The sequence below is a fragment of the Watersipora subatra genome, chromosome 10 (assembly GCF_963576615.1).
Source record: "Watersipora subatra chromosome 10, tzWatSuba1.1, whole genome shotgun sequence".
In the NCBI taxonomy this organism is placed as follows: Eukaryota; Metazoa; Bryozoa; class Gymnolaemata; order Cheilostomatida; family Watersiporidae; genus Watersipora; species Watersipora subatra.
In genome coordinates this window covers 43,457,928-43,475,071 of record NC_088717.1, presented here as the reverse complement: position 1 = coordinate 43,475,071, position 17,144 = coordinate 43,457,928, and the positions used below count along the sequence as shown (strand labels likewise).

At 34.5% G+C, this 17,144-nt stretch overlaps 1 protein-coding gene across 1 annotated transcript; it reads right to left on the bottom strand.

Moving 5' to 3' along the window:
• Positions 1-8,811: 8,811 nt before the first annotated feature.
• LOC137407105 (E3 ubiquitin-protein ligase arkadia-A-like) lies at positions 8,812-15,171 on the bottom strand. The gene is made up of 10 exons (XM_068093707.1): positions 15,145-15,171; positions 14,260-14,447; positions 12,638-12,885; positions 12,219-12,316; positions 12,031-12,132; positions 11,656-11,867; positions 11,176-11,280; positions 10,941-11,088; positions 10,247-10,527; positions 8,812-8,941 (listed from the first exon to the last, which is right to left on the bottom strand). The coding sequence occupies exons 1-10, from the start codon at positions 15,169-15,171 to the stop codon at positions 8,812-8,814; spliced, it is 1,539 nt and encodes a 512-aa protein (XP_067949808.1).
• Between the last annotated feature and the right edge of the window lie 1,973 nt (positions 15,172-17,144).

Here is a 17,144-nt window from a genome sequence, read left to right as displayed (position 1 = left end):
CCAGCCATGTTTAGTAAGTAACAATGTTTGCAGCTAGGACTGCTTCGGCATGGCCAATAGCCATGTCATGTAATAATAATAGTAATAATATTATATTATTACTCAATATTCTATTAATATTATGTTAATTAAACAGGTCTAAATTGTTACACAGATGCTCTATTTATTTTCTATTGATCATCATATGTGGTTGTGATGATAGTGTATGCGAGTTGTACCGACCTAAGATGCACCGTTACTAAAAAATTACCTTTGTACTGGAAATGAACTCACGTCATTCAAACCGCAAGTTTACTAACAAATACACATAACTACAAGGTTAAGCCATTCTCATCATTCCCATCGCTCTTACCGCATACTATACATATATCTTTTTTGCGATTGCACATGGTAAATGTGCACTTTTTATTAATAATCGATATAACCTTTGGCGTTTGTAATTATTTTGAAACATTTTAAAAGCTAAATTTTTTACAATTTTCTATTTTTAATTAGTATTTTCAAACATTCCATTTCAAATCTACCGTTACACTCATATTTCTGATTTTGGTAAATCTGTAAAAGCTAAATACGTATAATGTAAACCGTTGTACGATTTGGAGTAGGAATTTTCTCTACATTATTTCGTCAAACAAGGTGTCAGACAAAGAAAGTCCAATATTTTGTTTTTAGGTTTGTACCAGTACCGAGAGGTATCAGTATTGTCCATCCAAACTTTGAATACAATGAGTTTCTGCTGTGACAGTAACCTTGGTTACACACACACTTCCATGTACTCATTGTTTATATTTTCTCTCAACCTATTTGAACTGCACAAAAACACTTTTTCATGATATGAAGTTTAAAAATTAGAATGTAAATATTGTATATGTTTAATACAAATAAGTTTTTGGTGCAAAGACTTTTTTATCACACAAGTTATGCCGGGCATTCATCTAATCTACCTATAGATTTGAAACTGTGGTCAGCTGATCATGCCTGTTTTATCGAATTGGCATTTATGTTACAGTATGTACAGATTCTTACCAATTACGTGGAGCAGTGATAAGTTCTAGAAGTTTTAGTAGCGTGTTAAATGTGAGGGCAGTCGGGTGTTGGACCAAATTTTTATTCCTTGTTTTGTGCCACGAGATATTCCACAGATGTGTTGAACCCATCATTTTGGATTGAAACGTCATCAATGTACATAAGCTCAATGCAATTTGCTACAGTAAAAAGTCTTACACCTGAAACCACTCTTTCCTCCAGTCACTAAAACACTCTTTGTAATATATGCAGTACCTATATAAAAAGACATACTTTTTTTCTTTTCAAACTTGTAGTAAATTGGTCATTGATCTTCAACTCCGCTACTGTTTCTTTCGATGGCCTCTCATTATACTTTGTCCATTTTTGCTTGAATTGCATAATAACTGACAGTGAAATATAATGACGTTTTTACTGAGATTGAGAATAAAATTTTACGAAACAGAGAAAAAGACTCAAAACCATTATGAAATCTTTAAAAACTTCAGATATCTTAAACTTCACACATTTAAACCAAAAACAGAGTATAATAAACAGTCTGTGTACATCTCCACTATCTTCTCCGTCATGCGCCATCAACACGGCGGTTGCTTCTCCCATGCTTTCCGGTATAAATAACTTCCCACTATATCCTGGATCATTTTTTTGACCTTTTTGAGGGTCACACATTCCAGAAGAGCTGCATTCCATTTCATAGGTAGAGACAGCAGATATCTACTAGATGCATTCTTATGATAGGCAGAAAGACAAAACATATCTGTGTACTATCTTCTTAGGGTTAAGGAGACAGCACATATCCACATGATGCCTTCTAATGGTAAGTAAAGAGACAGCACATATCTACGCGCTCCCGTTTTGTGGTGGGTAAAGAGACAGCTCATAGTTACATGCTGTCCATATGCCCGCTTTACTGTTTTGTACTGCAAAAAAATGCAATGAGCTTCTGCGCATTGAAAAAGTTCCAGTCAGAAATGATGTCATCAATGCCCTGTGAAACACTTTGTTGTGAGATACAAAGAAGACAAATTGTCACTCAACACCTAACTACTCTTGCATCTACCACATTACTAAAACATCTGGAACCTATCAGTGATCTATGAGTTTGAAAAGAATACTGTATGTACATACTGCAACACGAATGCTGATTGGTTTAAAAAGCCATGCTAGTTGATCCCATTGCCAACCCCATAAGTAGATGAATGTGAGACAATCCAAAAACGGCGACACACGCGTTCAAGTTGTAGATTTAGTATTGAGAAAAATGCAAGATGTCTTCAAATGCGTAACCCAAAGTGCGACGTCAAGTTTTGTTAGAATATTCATACTGTTTACCCAAGTGAAACAACAGTGTACCATCAGGTCTGAACAGGCCATTCTTAGTAGCATACTCATAAAACCTTTAGCTGTTTTTGCAGTTGCCTTACTTACCGTTGTTGTCATTTTCTAGCATTGCATATGTTATAATACTTATAACAAACATTGATTCTATACAATTTTCCCAAAGCAGAAAAAGAGACAGGTAAATAGAAACCTGCAACTATTCAATTCCCTTTGAACCTTAAAGTTCAGTGCTTTTAGTACTAACTGAGAAACCAACCGCCATAATAAAAGTTCACTATATTTAAAATGTATTTGAGCTAAATAATATGATGCTAATATGTATGAAACTGAGATAAGACATATCAAGCTTTTGTTATCTAAAAACCTTCATGAACAGTGCCCAGGGTACTAACCAGAGACCCTTGCTTCCTCTGTTGTAGTCGTCTCAGTATCAACACAGCACATCATGCAGAATCGACCAGTGTACTAAGTAGAAATTCCAGCTGCCTCTAGTATAGTTGCCTCAATGTTAACTCAACACATTAGAACTGAAAAGTGTGTTAAGTAGAAATCCCAGTTCTCTGTGATATAATCGCCTCAGTATCAACGCGGCACATCAGTAATGACAAGTGCATTAAGTAGAAACCCCGGCTCACTCTGGTGTAGTCGCCTCAATACCAAGACGACACATCTGACACAGAATTAAGCCACCAATTGACACACTCCCGATGGAAAATGTGAAGACAAGGTAGTCGTCTACAAAAAAGTGAGGATAAACAATATACTTGTAGACAAAAATCCATTCTTAAAGATAACGTGATGTACATTATAGTCAAGGATTAGTTAAAGATTATCAAGGAATTATATTCCTTTGTACATGTGTGTTCTTTAACGACCTGTGACAAATCAGCAATTCATGACAGTCCAATGGGACAAGAAGACATGAGCTAGCTGAAGAACCTTATGCAACAAGCAGTGCAATATTACCAGGTCATGGGTTTTGTTCAATGCCTTAGCAAAGCTCTAAATACAAAATGGTTCAGTATTTGCTATTTGCTAACTGGTACAACTATAACTTAACAATTAAAATTCGACCATTTGCCAATCTGCAAACTTGATACAACCCAATAACATATGATAAAAACTGATATAATTGTAGGTCACATGCTAACATGCCCAATCCTTTAATTACTCGTTGATAGAAAATTTAAAGCTATATTAGCTGATGTCTGTTATGAAAATCAGAGTTTGTTTATATGAATTTAGTACAATCTCTTTTTAATACTGCATTAGAAATATGAACAATCTTAGTCATCAGAACATACACACATATGGACTGTGAGTAGGAGTTAGCATGTGTATTCAGCTGTGTCAAACCAAGGAAAGATAAATCTTATGAAGATTTTGACTGAACTCAGAATCTGAAAACATTATTACTCCATAGGTTTTCAGCAAATCTTGTATCAGACATCGTTAACCTCTTGACCTATGCTCTACTTAGCTGACTTATGAAGAAGTTTATCTAGTCTGCAAACACTATTTAGATGCCACCAGAAGAACTAGATGGAGACTCATAAAAGGGTTAGAATCTTTGAAAATGGGGGAATGCAGCACAGAGACAAGCTCTGAGCAAGTCAACCAGACACTCATACGAATGATGACATCCGATGTCAACACTGCAATCATCTGTGCAAATCTATGATAGAGCTATGGAGTCATCTAACACTACACTGATATGCAAGCAGACACCCTATACTAATTTGAGGGATTTCAGAGAGGTAGATGACAAGTGAACATGTGACCTATGACAGTCTAACCCACAGTTCATACTACGGTTATTAGTCAGCAAATGGTACAGAACTCTTACACCTATAAATTAACAACTAAAAGTCAACCATTAACCAAACTTCAAACTTGAGTACCAAAATTAAGATTAATGTAAGCAGAAACAGATTTAATCTCAAGGATATGTCATCAGCTAAACCTGCGGGGCAAACAACAGTATTTAATTTCAAGCAATTTTTTAATGTTAATTAAAGTTTCAACTGAGACATTATTACATTAATTTGCCTTGTTTGAAGTTGACATGAAAATTTGTTCAAAATAGCCAAATATTTGTCAGAAAAAAACAACTCTGAAATCTCTGAATAAGTATTGCTAAGTAGTTTGAGCTAATTAGCCCGCATGCATCTGTTTGTTCATACAGGTAACATTGCATCACTAGTGCAAAAATCTGCCAATTTTAGGATTAAGTTACCCGGTAACTGTTTATTTTTGTATCAAAATTGTTAAAATATAATTAAAGTAATGAATCAAATATTTTAAATCATAAATGCTCAAAAAATATTATATCGGCTCAATTTTACAAACACTTGTATTAAGTATTGTGTAGGCAGCGATAAAATTGTGTAGTTGGCAGCTTTTGAAAAGGATAATTGCATCGAATGCAGACCAATCAGTAAATTGCACTTAGTAAAGTTTCAAATTGTCATGTGACATTTCTTTTGAAGCAAGAATGCTTTGATTAGTATAAATGAATGCTATAAAATGTAAAGTAGCTGTTTGGGTAAACAAAGACAAACGTAGAAATGAAAAACAACTGCCTATGTCAGTTGCAAGGTTTTAAAATGATGTAATTTAAATCAATCATAATGGTAATTAAGTTTAGCAGACAAGTTTTAGCACTTTAAAGCCTTGGCCTAAAATTAACCAAGAAGTTGTTTTCACATCTTGTGTTATGCTCGAGAAAACTCTCTGGCATAGATTTGTTTTGCTCTTACCCTTTTCTGGTTTCTGAAAAATTACAAAATTTTAATCCTTTCTGCTTGATGTTTTATTAGTGTGTAATTCCAAAGTTTTAAATTGAGTGTATTACTAATTTGTGAGATACCACTAAAATACTGAAGGCATTTTATACAGGTGTAGAAATTAAAAATGCCTGCTGGCAGGAGATTAGTTTCTAATAAAACACTGGTCATCCAGGCAATGTAACGTGTTACATTGCCTGGATGGTGGTGTTTATTCTTCCACACACATAACATACATAGTTTACTACTTTTTGACACCAACATACTACATCTACCATTTTTTGGAATGTGCTGAAGACATAATTTCTTTGATGATTGTTAAAAATATCGATGAAAAATTATACAGACATACCTGAACACACCAAAGTATATAAACATGAACATCCAATCTTTGCATAAAAATACTTTAAAGTTTAACCACACTACTTAATGTTATTAATATAAAGCAGTGTTAAACTACTCCTCACTGTTATGGTAAGTGTGACCCTTTGTGCTTTTTAACATTTATGTGATATACAGGTATGTTTCTGAGTGTTCATATCTTCATTTTGTGTTTCCTCGACTTCATAAAACTTTCACTCTTTCAAATCTATAATTACAAGAAGTTAAGTTTCTGCATGGTAGGCTGGTATATTTACTGGTATGAAGTACAAAAATAAATTGAAAAATGTTTCACAAGGTTTTATGGCATGTTTTCATGTAAATAAATTACGGTATCAAGTATTTTTTCATGTCGTTTGTTCGAACAATTAATTTTTTTTATAACTGGCATGGTGAATGCAAAACCATGTAACAGTTGGCATGTTAAGATCTTACCATGCTAATCATATTAATATGTAAGCTAATGATAAAACACACATCAAAGCACGGCAACAATAGGTACTGAACCACCACAAAAGATGACCACAAGTGTGCTAAGGAGCCAGGTAAAGAGAGGCGAATTAAAATAAGGAATAGAAATCTGAAACTGTGCAATGAAAGAAAAGACGGTGTGAAGCAGGAGATGAAATAGTTAATTGATGGAAAGCAGAATAGGAGACATCAACAATGAGTACTTGTGGAAGCTTTTAATGGAAAGAAAGAAAACAAAAGAAGTTATGTTGTTAAGCTAAACCAGAACACTAAATGAAAAGTACTAGCAAACTTTATAAGTACAGTGGAGAGATGAAGAACCAATATCTAGAGAGCGCCAATAGTGATAAAAAGGTTAGAGCTCTCCTGGACTAATAGAAACTGCCATTTTTCAGGGTCATTTCCAAGTTGAACAAGAACCCTCTGTGCGTATGGTATTTTGGCTGATTGCTAACAAGCCCTTATATAATTCACTTTACTTTTATTCAAATTTTGTCTGTATATAACAACCTTTTTAAAATTATATTGGATAATTTTTGAAACTGAATAATAAGTCGGTGGAAAACACAACTACCATGGAAAAACCAACCGAGGCAAATCATCTGAAAAGAGTTATATATTATAGCGCAGCATATTGTTTACAGTATAATAAAATAGAGAAGAAACAACATAACTTCTTAATACCGAACAAGTTTTACATGTAAAATAATATCTGAAAAAAGTTAGCTCATGATTATTTTATTCAGGTTTTGAATAAATCAGAAATTCAAACTTCATTTATTTGCCTTGTCATCATCTTTTACTGCTGGTTTGAATACAGACTACATTTAAAGACCAGATGACCAGATAGCGCGGCTGCTCTATAGAATTATATTGAGTGCTTTCAAAATCTGTGGGTTTCCTGAAATAGAAAAAAGTATTCTAGTGGCATGGTGAGAGTTTAGAGAAGTAAAACTGATACTTGGTAAAAGAGAGGAACGGCATGAACAGTTATGAGATTTTCAAACTGATGCTGTATGGTTGGCTCCTTGAATGAAACCTTTCCTTGATTATAGGTTTGTAAAAATATGAAGCAATTGCTCACCATAAGTTGCAGTAACTATGATGAAAATGTAGGAAAAGGCATTTTTTCACGACAATTCCATATCATTTCATTATTGAAACAATAATATCAAAAGTTGTCCGCTAACAATTATATGACAATCCTTAATAAATAATCAAACATGACAGCGAATTTTACATTTTCATTTGTGACATCTTTCATAATTGCATAAATCACTGGTAAATGTGTTTGTTTAAAATTATTTAAGTAAAAGCCAAATGACAGCAGTCTTGCAAATCATCAATCATGTTTAAATAACAATAGAAATAATTTTTTAATGAAGATTTTGGATTATACTGGAAAGTAAATTACTTTGACCAAAAAACTAAGTACGATTTAATAAACTACGTTACTTCAGTGCATATTCCTTACTGGTTATAATAAAAGAACCTTCTAGTTGTTCAAGGTACTTGTGCTACACAGAGCTCAAGCTTGATCCTAAAGCTTGTATATCAAACTTATCCTTCAGACACAAGTTACAACGATTATTCGCAGTAAAAGTGTCTTACTGAATGTTTTTTTAGTTTTCATGCTACATTTATCATGATTTGATATTCACTGATGGACTTCTTAATGTTTGTTCATTTTGAAACCTTTATCAAGAATCTTGTTGCCATCTTTTTTGTTATGGCCCACAGTGTTACCTTCTGTGTCAAACTAATTTAGAGTTTATAGAGGTGCTTCAAGTCAATAAGTGATAATATTTTGGTGGACTGAAATTTAGACAAGTGCAAACCTTTAACATATCATTTTAAACGAAGTTTGTCAAAACGTCTCCTTTAGTCAACAAAACTGACAACAAACTTTCTGTGCATCTGTGAACGACTGTTTCGATAATTTTTGAAATTTTGCTTCTAAGTGTGTGAGGGTGGATATACCACGCCCTGAATGACTAGGTTCAAAAACTAAACTACAACTGTGCTCAGAGGCTAACTAGTGTGTGTAATGGAAGCGGGTGACAATGATGTGACGAAAGCTTCTAATCATACCAGTGTGGGACCTTTTCTGCTTAAAATCGCAAGTTATAGGTTTTTTGAAAACAACTTTATAATTATAAATATTCTGAAACTCTATATGAAACTCTGAAATGCCATGTTTATCAAATAATTCTTCTTATATCTGACGGTTCTAGAATCTCTCATTATGGTATATTTAATGTTTGTTTGATTATACAAGTACTATCTATATTTTACAACACAAAGTCCTAAATAGTATGCTATGTATGTAAACAGCATAAATTAAAGTTACAAGATATTGGTGCAATGCTGTTTTTTCTAACACTGCAACTGCGATAAAACTTATTACACACAATCAAACTCCACAATTTTCAAAATTGAAAATGATACGAGAAAATGGAAACCGGTAGAAATGCATTTAACATTGCATTTTAACGCAAAGTGAGCATCTAGTACTAGTTGAAAAAAACCCACCACAGAAAATGTCACTATATTTCTAATACACTTTAATAAAATAATATTATATTAATATATATAAAAACTGAGATAAGACATCAAGTTTTTGTTATTTAAAAACCATCATGAACGGTACTTGGGGTATTAACCAGAGACCCTTGCTTCCTCTTTTGTAGTCGTCTCAGTATCAACACGGCACATCAGATTTGACCAGTGCACTATGTAGAAATTCCAGCTGCCTCTGATATAGTTGCCTAAATGTTAACTCAACGCATCAGAACAGACAAGTGTATTAAGTAGACATTCCAGCTGCCTCTAGTATAGTCGCCTCAATATCAACGCGACACATCGGACACCGCTTGTTAGAATTAAGCCACCGATCGACGCAGTCACGATGGAAAAGGTGAAGACAAGGTAGTCGTCTACAAAAAAAGTAGAATAATCAATATATTTGTGCGAATGTAAAAATATAGAAATATGCATTCTTAAAGGTTTACTTGCAAAAAAACTCCAAAAACCAAAACAAAATCATTAACCAAAACATTAGATTACATCATTGAAATAAAGATATCCCAATCTACGGCGTTTTCATGATGGCTGTGATTAACTATTCGCTTTTGAGCTTTTAAAAGCTTTTAATAACATTTTCACATATTTTGCACCTACAACACAGCAGAGTAAGACATGGTGAACCTTTTAATACCAAATAACTGTAATGTGAATTTTGTTGCAAAGAAACCTTTAACTATAACACGATGTACATTATAATCAAAGATTAATTAAAGATTATCAAAGATTTATGTTTTCTTGTACGCGAGTGTTTTTAATGAGCGGTCGCAAATCAGAAACTTATGGCTGTCTAATAAGACTCGATCATAAATAAGCTTTTTAAAGAGATTTAAATTGTTAGTGAGCAAGTTCATAAATTTGGTAAAAATGATTAACAAAAAAGCCTACTTGTAATCCTGCACAATATGTTTCAATTATTTGGTAAGTTGGCATGTGAATAGGAATATATATCAATTACAAATGCAGAGATAACTGAAGGACCTTATGCAACTGGCAGTGCAATATTACCATGCCATGTTGTACATTTAGTTCAAGGCCTTAGCAAAAACTTGTATATAATGACTCGATATCGATAACTAAACATAAATACTAGACACAAATAAGTACTCGATACTAAGCATGGAAAATAAAAATAACTGCAAGTCAGCTGGAAAATTTTAAAAATAAGAAATTTGAACTACAATGTATATACGGTACAATGATGTATATGATGATGTAATTTGAATCATATATAATGGTGATTAAATTTAACAAGCTAGTTTTAACACTTTGAAGCCGTGGGATAAAATCAGCAAAAGAGTTGTTTTCCCTATTTATCTAATGCTCGAGAAAACTTATGCACTTCTGGTTTACGTATATTTAGAAAATTTTAACCCTTTGTGTTTGATCTTTAATTAGTACAGTTCCAAAGTTTTAAATTGAGTGAATTACTAAATTGTGAGCTAGCACTGGAATACTGAAGGCATTTCACACAGATGTAAAAATTAAAATTGTCTGCAGGCAGGAGATTAGTTTCTAATAACTTACTGGTTACACAGCCAATAGAATTTGTTAATATGATCTAATTTCTTGTTTTTATATATTAGACCAGACTTCAAGGTGTTAAATAGTGACAACATATCTGTAAGTTACTGTTGTGATAGAAGTCCGTAACTTACCGAACATGTTCACCTGTCTTGTATTCACTGATGCAAATGGTGCACTTTTCGTTTGAGCTGCCCTGATCACTGTCACTAGCAACCCTCTGACTGTATTGATAAGCAACTGTCATACGATCTATCGTCTCCTGTGAGGCGCCTGTATTTCTGTTATTAGCCGTCAAAGGAGGGTGGGTTGGAGTACGGTGGAAGGGCTGAGGGTGTTGGACATGGAAAGAGTGTAGGAGGCTCATCAGATGATTGTGAGTCCGACCTCGCTGAGCAGGCTGGTAGGCTTGAGGCTAAGTGGATAAGAAAGGTGATATAAAAGGTGATGATGGTTTGTGTCTTCATTTTTTCACGTGGACGTTAAATGTTTTCAAATCATTTGAACAAATTACATACAACATCTAACTATAGGTTTGATGCTTTAAGTTAAGGCTTTAATAGTCATCCACACAATTTCAGTTCTTTTAGCACAGAAAAGTTTAATCTCTATATATCGAACCATTTATATAACTTTAGTGGCTAATTGTTGCCCTTTTTCCTTTTTTTCTTTTATGATTCTCGATGGCATTATTTGAAAATAATTACTGTTTTAAATGAAATTATTGTTTAGTGAATAAAGTTAAACACACGAGTAAATATACAACTAACATAGAGTAACATGGTTTAGTTAGTTAATTAACAAAAGACAGAGGTTTGTACTGCTTACAGCATGGTTGATAATAATATGCATCTGTCCAACATTGAAGTAGCCAATAGGATGAGTGCTTTCAGCTGGGGTATTAGTGTTTGGATTCTCAAATACTGTCTGTCTTGATGTGAAGGATGGCCTTGAAACTGAGCTCCTGCTCGAGACACTGTTAATCATAAAACTGTAAAAATGAAAGGGCAAAGTGGAAAAGTTGTGTACCAAATATGGTCAAATTATTGAAAATGCTACATACCAGGGCCCTGAACGATCAACATGGTTTTGGCTGCGGTTTAAAGACTCTGCAGGTAAGCTTTCCACATTTCTATGCTGCCGTTGCGATTCCTGTAGAGTCTCTTCTCTGTATATCACACATAAAATTGTTGCAGGGATAAGGCAAAACCCGCTGGTAACATCATAAATAGTGTGTGTTGTCAGTACTAGGTAAGCATGCCTTAATAAAGAAAAAGAAAAAAAGGTCGATATGGAAACAGCCAGCCATTACATAACCATATCTCTAGTTTTACTATTCTAACTTAGTACACACAGATGCATTATAAAAACTGCTTGGCTGTCAAAATCCAAACTATATAATCTGGGTGAAAAGATAGATCTGCAAAAACAAATTATTTTATTCAAGCTATTAAAAAACAAACTCGAATAGTGAGTCTTCAACTCACATCTATGAATTACATGTATATTGTTCATGAGTTTTTCAGATTAGACAGACTCTCACCTTGTAAGTTCTGTTCTGGTATGAGATTGCTCAGTTTCACGTACAGACCGGTTATAATGATCGTCAGGATTTTCTTTCCTCTGCCTCCTTGTATCAAGGCTATGCCATGTTCTCTCTCTACTGTTTCTTGGACCGTCATCAGATTCATATGTATCTTCGTGCTGCACAAGATGCCATGGTCTGATGTGCTCTCTCAGCCTTGGTAATGGTTCCTGAAAGTACATATCACTCCATTTAAACAAGTACAAAACTGTGAGGAGCAATCAACTACAGTGATAGGTATTCTTGCAGTTGTGAAAGCTCATTAGTAAATACAACCCATCAACAAGAAGGAACACAGACAACAGTGTAACATATAGAAGTAGGCCTACATACACTAGGTGCGGCAGCATGAGAAGATGAGTGGGGAGCAGTCATACGGTGACTCTGGTCATTTAAGATGTGAGTTTCAGTAGACGTCCTGGCACCCTGTTGCTGCTACAATTAGACCCAATTTCTATGTCACCTAAACTGGTTAGAAGCAAAGATGAAAATGATGAAAAGCTGACATTCCAATGACATACCAGTGTTGAAGAATGAGAGCCAGGAAATAGCTCCACAAGCGGTCTTCGTGGACTAGGACCGCGTCTATGATTCTGTTCTTCACTTTCATAATGTGGTCCTGCAATAGAGATAAAAACATTTGGTGCATCAAGATGTACATTCATCTCAGCATTGAGGCATTCATGTTAGCTGTGTTGGATAAAAGTACCTTCTAATACTAAAGAGTCAGCAAGTTTGCTTTTTTTTGGCACTTCTCACTTTTATAAGCCTTAATTAGCACAAATCTTTGCTGTCTATTTAATGATAGAGGTTAGTCAAGAGAAGACAGGTCTTAAAGCTAGTTAAATGTCCTCAAACTCAACAACATGATTGTTAACGCGGGTATTTCATACAGTCATATAACTCGTAGTGTATAAACACAAATACTACACTAACTTACCTTCAGTGTAACCATAGTAACCATGGGGCACACAATGATCATTGCTAGCGACTGGTCTAAAAAGGCTGTTGTAGGGATAATGGAAAGGAGAATAATTAGGAAGCATTAGACTTGTGTGATTTCTATGATGAGGAGCCGCGTACAAGACTGGGTCATGATTGGCATTGGCGAACCGCTCTGGTTGAAAATGGCTCTGACTGCTGGCTAAATAGTGGTGGATTGGTCTTGGGGCACGATTATGTTGTTGCCTACAATGACACATGTTTCAGCTTGTCAGATTGAGCAAACTCTCACTTGGTCTGCAAGGTGCCTACAGAAACTTCTACACTGACATCTCTAATGAGTCAAAGTGTTAGAACAGAACACACTTTATACATGTTGATGTTGAAAACATTGGCAGAAAGAATACATTCATCACAAGTGAACTTAGTATACTCAATGGTCAATAGTGGCTGAAACATATTCTTATTTGTCAATTTGTTTTGTTAAAGTAACAGTTTGTTTACCTCACACACAAGTTTTAGTAAATTTATCATCAATTAATGATATCTTTCTCTTATTTACAATTGTTGTTGATGTTTTAAGTGATTTGATAGGCAGGATGTGTCAAGATTAAAATTGACAAAAACTAGTTGAGCTAAATCGCACAGAAGAAAACCATGTGTCAAAATGACATCATTAGTGGCCATTGTTAGTATTGATCATATTGGCTATTGTGTTTGTTGCAGAATTAAACGTCTTTGTTCTATTTTGCAACTACCCTAGGACACTTATGGATTCGCGTCATCTAACTTTCGCATTTTCGCGAAATCATCCTCTCGCGAAAATTTCATGAGCGAAACTAAACTATCATAGCGAACGAGCAAAAACGCCAAATTAAATAGCTTTGTTCGTTGAAATCCACAATAAAATCGTCATTTTAGAAATGCAGGTAATTTCCGTGTGTGGTTGGGCTCACTGGGAAATTTCTGGTAAACTCATTATAGCTAATACCGATTGAGCAGCATGGCAAAGCAAATTAAGATAACAAGTTTCTTTTTGAAAAGCCAAAACAAATGAAAAAGATGATGATATCTGTTTAGTCACCGAATTTGTAACTGATGAGGATGAAAGTCTGGTAGGTGAAATCATAAAATTGAATAATAATTATTGCAGTGATGAATTTTGTTACCAGCCAAAAACAATAACAACCCTCACCAGGTCTAACCATGTAATACAGTTCTGGTTGTGAAATTGGTTGTTATCTATTTTCTTTTTCTTGGGACTTGAGTGTGAAAGACATGTGAAAGTCACGGCGGGAGGGACCTAGACGTCATTGATAGTCCAATAAACAAATTGCAGCAATCGATCAAATTGAATTATCGATCTCACCCACACATTTCTACCTGCGGTTTACAAATACAAACTATAGTCCCAAATTGAAAATCCAGCCAACTGGACATGAGGAATCTAATGTTTGTTCCGCTGCATTTAATTTCACATCACTATATTTTCGCACTCATCAGAGCCGCGAAATTATGTTGCAGCAAAGTTTTTTTCTGTGTGTTTCTCACGAAACTAAATACCAGCGAAATAAAGGTGTCCTAGTGTATATTCATAACGAATTGAGTCAAGAAACATACCCAGCAACACGACTGTAAGGCTCTGACATGTCGTACCCCGATGAACTATGAGAGACACCAGAATGGCTGTCATGTACGGGTGATAAAGAGTTATTATGTGAAGTCAGCAGTTGTTCTAGAGTAGACTCCGCTTGTTCAGGTCGCTGTCTAGCTGATGCAGAGACCTCAGGCAGGTGCTCTTGTGATGACTGAAAGATGACGGCATTTGCTAGATTGCAGCACAATATGTCTACTTGATGAGATTCTAGATTTATTAAGGTTGAGAGAGTCTTAGCTCTTCCAACTCGTAATAAAATATAAACAGATGATACAAAACAAAAGTTTCATGGACAAAGTGAAACTGGTGAAAAAGAAACTAGACATGAAACTATTTACACAAGACGACTGGAATGCATAAAGAATATAAAAAGATTATAATACTAGGCAAAGACTAATAAACCTGAAAAGAAAAATTAAGTCCTAAAAAGTTCTCACATCTCCTTACAGCAGGATAATGATTAAGGCGTAAATGGTTTACAGCACTTTTCATGATTAATAACAAGTGACTCACCATGCCAACAAATATTGCTAACTACAACCAACCACGAATGACTCTTCATTATTCCTGTCTCATAAATGACTAGATTCTGTACTACACTTGATAAAATCCTAAGAGATATTATAACTGACGATGGACTATTCTAAAATTAGCCTGCCTTATATAATACATATTGTGTAGGAATATAATACTTGAAATTTTTGATGGTCGAAATGGGTTACAGTTAACATATAAGTGTAATTAACTTTATACTCCTAGTTTCTCCACAGTATGACATAATCAGAAACGCCAGATAAAAATGCAAAGGTCAACATATACAACCTAAAGATACGCTGACACACACTCACCATCGTATCATCAACAGGTGTTGCCATCTATTCGTCTGATGCAGTCAAATCAGCAAGCTCAGCAGCAACAGCAGGTATTCCAGTCAACTCTATTTCGACAACTGAAGAAGACCTCCGCCTCTTTCCACTCTCAGTGTGAAGTGTTACACCAACAACGCAGCGGAAACAATTTAGAACAATGCATTGGATTTAATGAAAGATCATAACTATATCAATACACAATTTGACATCCACAGGGTAATTTTGTACTTAACAGATTTGTAAAATCAGAGAGTAAACATATAACGACTTAATCTACACAGAAAAAATAGATTATTCAAGCATTTAAAACATTAAAACCATGGTGATAGATAAATAGACAAACAAATAAAAATAAATTGAAGACAATAAATAAAAGTACGTGAACTGTATTAAAACTAGTTTAGTTTTCAAAAAACAATAAAGATTTAGTAAAGGTCCGCTAGTGGGAAGGATTTTTTCTTCTTGTTGGATGAGTTACTGACATAAACTGATTGAAGACCGACTGCAGTCACATTGCAGTCAGAATTAAAAGCTGAGTACATATTCAGACTCATACACTCAAGTCATGGACAATCTATGTATAATTACCAGATAACCACCAATGTCTAGCTAACAGACAAAGACAATCAACAATAGCTACCAATAGAGAATAGGAGAGAAAATGACTTGCAAACAATAGAAGGATAAACTTTAGCTATGCTTTAATCCAAATGAATCCAGAGAAGTTGTTACACTTATGGAGCCTTTAAATGAGATAAAATTAGGTTGAGAACAAAGAGTACACATGACTCGTTAAAATCTTTTGGTGTCTACACTTTTCTCCTAGTTCCAGCCAAAATGCTTTAGATATTTCATATTTTGTCTACAGAACTGTCAGTCTGGAAATGTGTGATTCTTGAAATCTATCCCAAACTCTCATCTGGTGTCTCTGCATACTACCTGACTGAGCAAACACAACCCAAAGAGCAAGCAATGCATTAATAACATGCTTTTATGAAAAACTATCATTTTTTTTGTAAAAATGCTTCGAGTGATAATAAAATAATAATGTTCATACCATGACTGTAACCTGAGAGGGTGATAAGTGGGTAGTATACTGTTTTATGATCAGTGGGTCAGTGGTTTGAATCACACAATAACCATTGGTGGTGTTAGGAAGTGCATCCAGCCCCATTTGTTTCTGCGCCTCAACCAAATCAGGTCAGGTGAAATTACCTGCTACAGGTAATATGTAGTCTTACTCCTACACTATTTCTAATGTACATAAACAACTTCCTTACAATATCGTTGTCTTGCATCTTGTATGCATACACTGATTTCAAGATACACTGTTTTCACCCGAAGAATCAACGGCATCACCTTGCTAAAACGAAAGGTTGATTCTGATAACAATAATATTGTTTAGTGGTGTACCATCAATCATATGAAGATCAATATGCAAAAGTTACACTTTGTTGATCTCTCATTTCAATGTGAATACTGTATTCTTCAATTTCTATGTGGGAGACAACATTCAGTCATCAAGGAGATCAAATAAATGACTCGGCTTTGTCATAAGTGATGATGTTACACGGTCCAAACAAATATATCATTGTTGCCGATAGCTTTCATCAAATACATTTCTTTTGAGGCAATGTGGATATTTCATCAGCAGAAAGACAGCACTGCTGTTTTACTTTAAAGCTGTACATTGTCATATTATTGTTGGTGGAGATAAATACATTTTTTTTCTTACCATATCGATAGCGGAAAAGGGTATTCCTCTTACAGAAACCTAGACTTAGACTTATATAGGCCTACTAGTATTTGGAATTTAGTACTAGCCAATCTAGTACTAGCCATTTTTGGAATGTAGTGAAGACATAATTTTGTTGATGATTATTAAAAATATCAATGAAAAATTATACAGACATACATGAGCACACCAAAGTATATTAACATGAAAATCCACTCTTTGCATAAAATTACTTTAAAGTTTA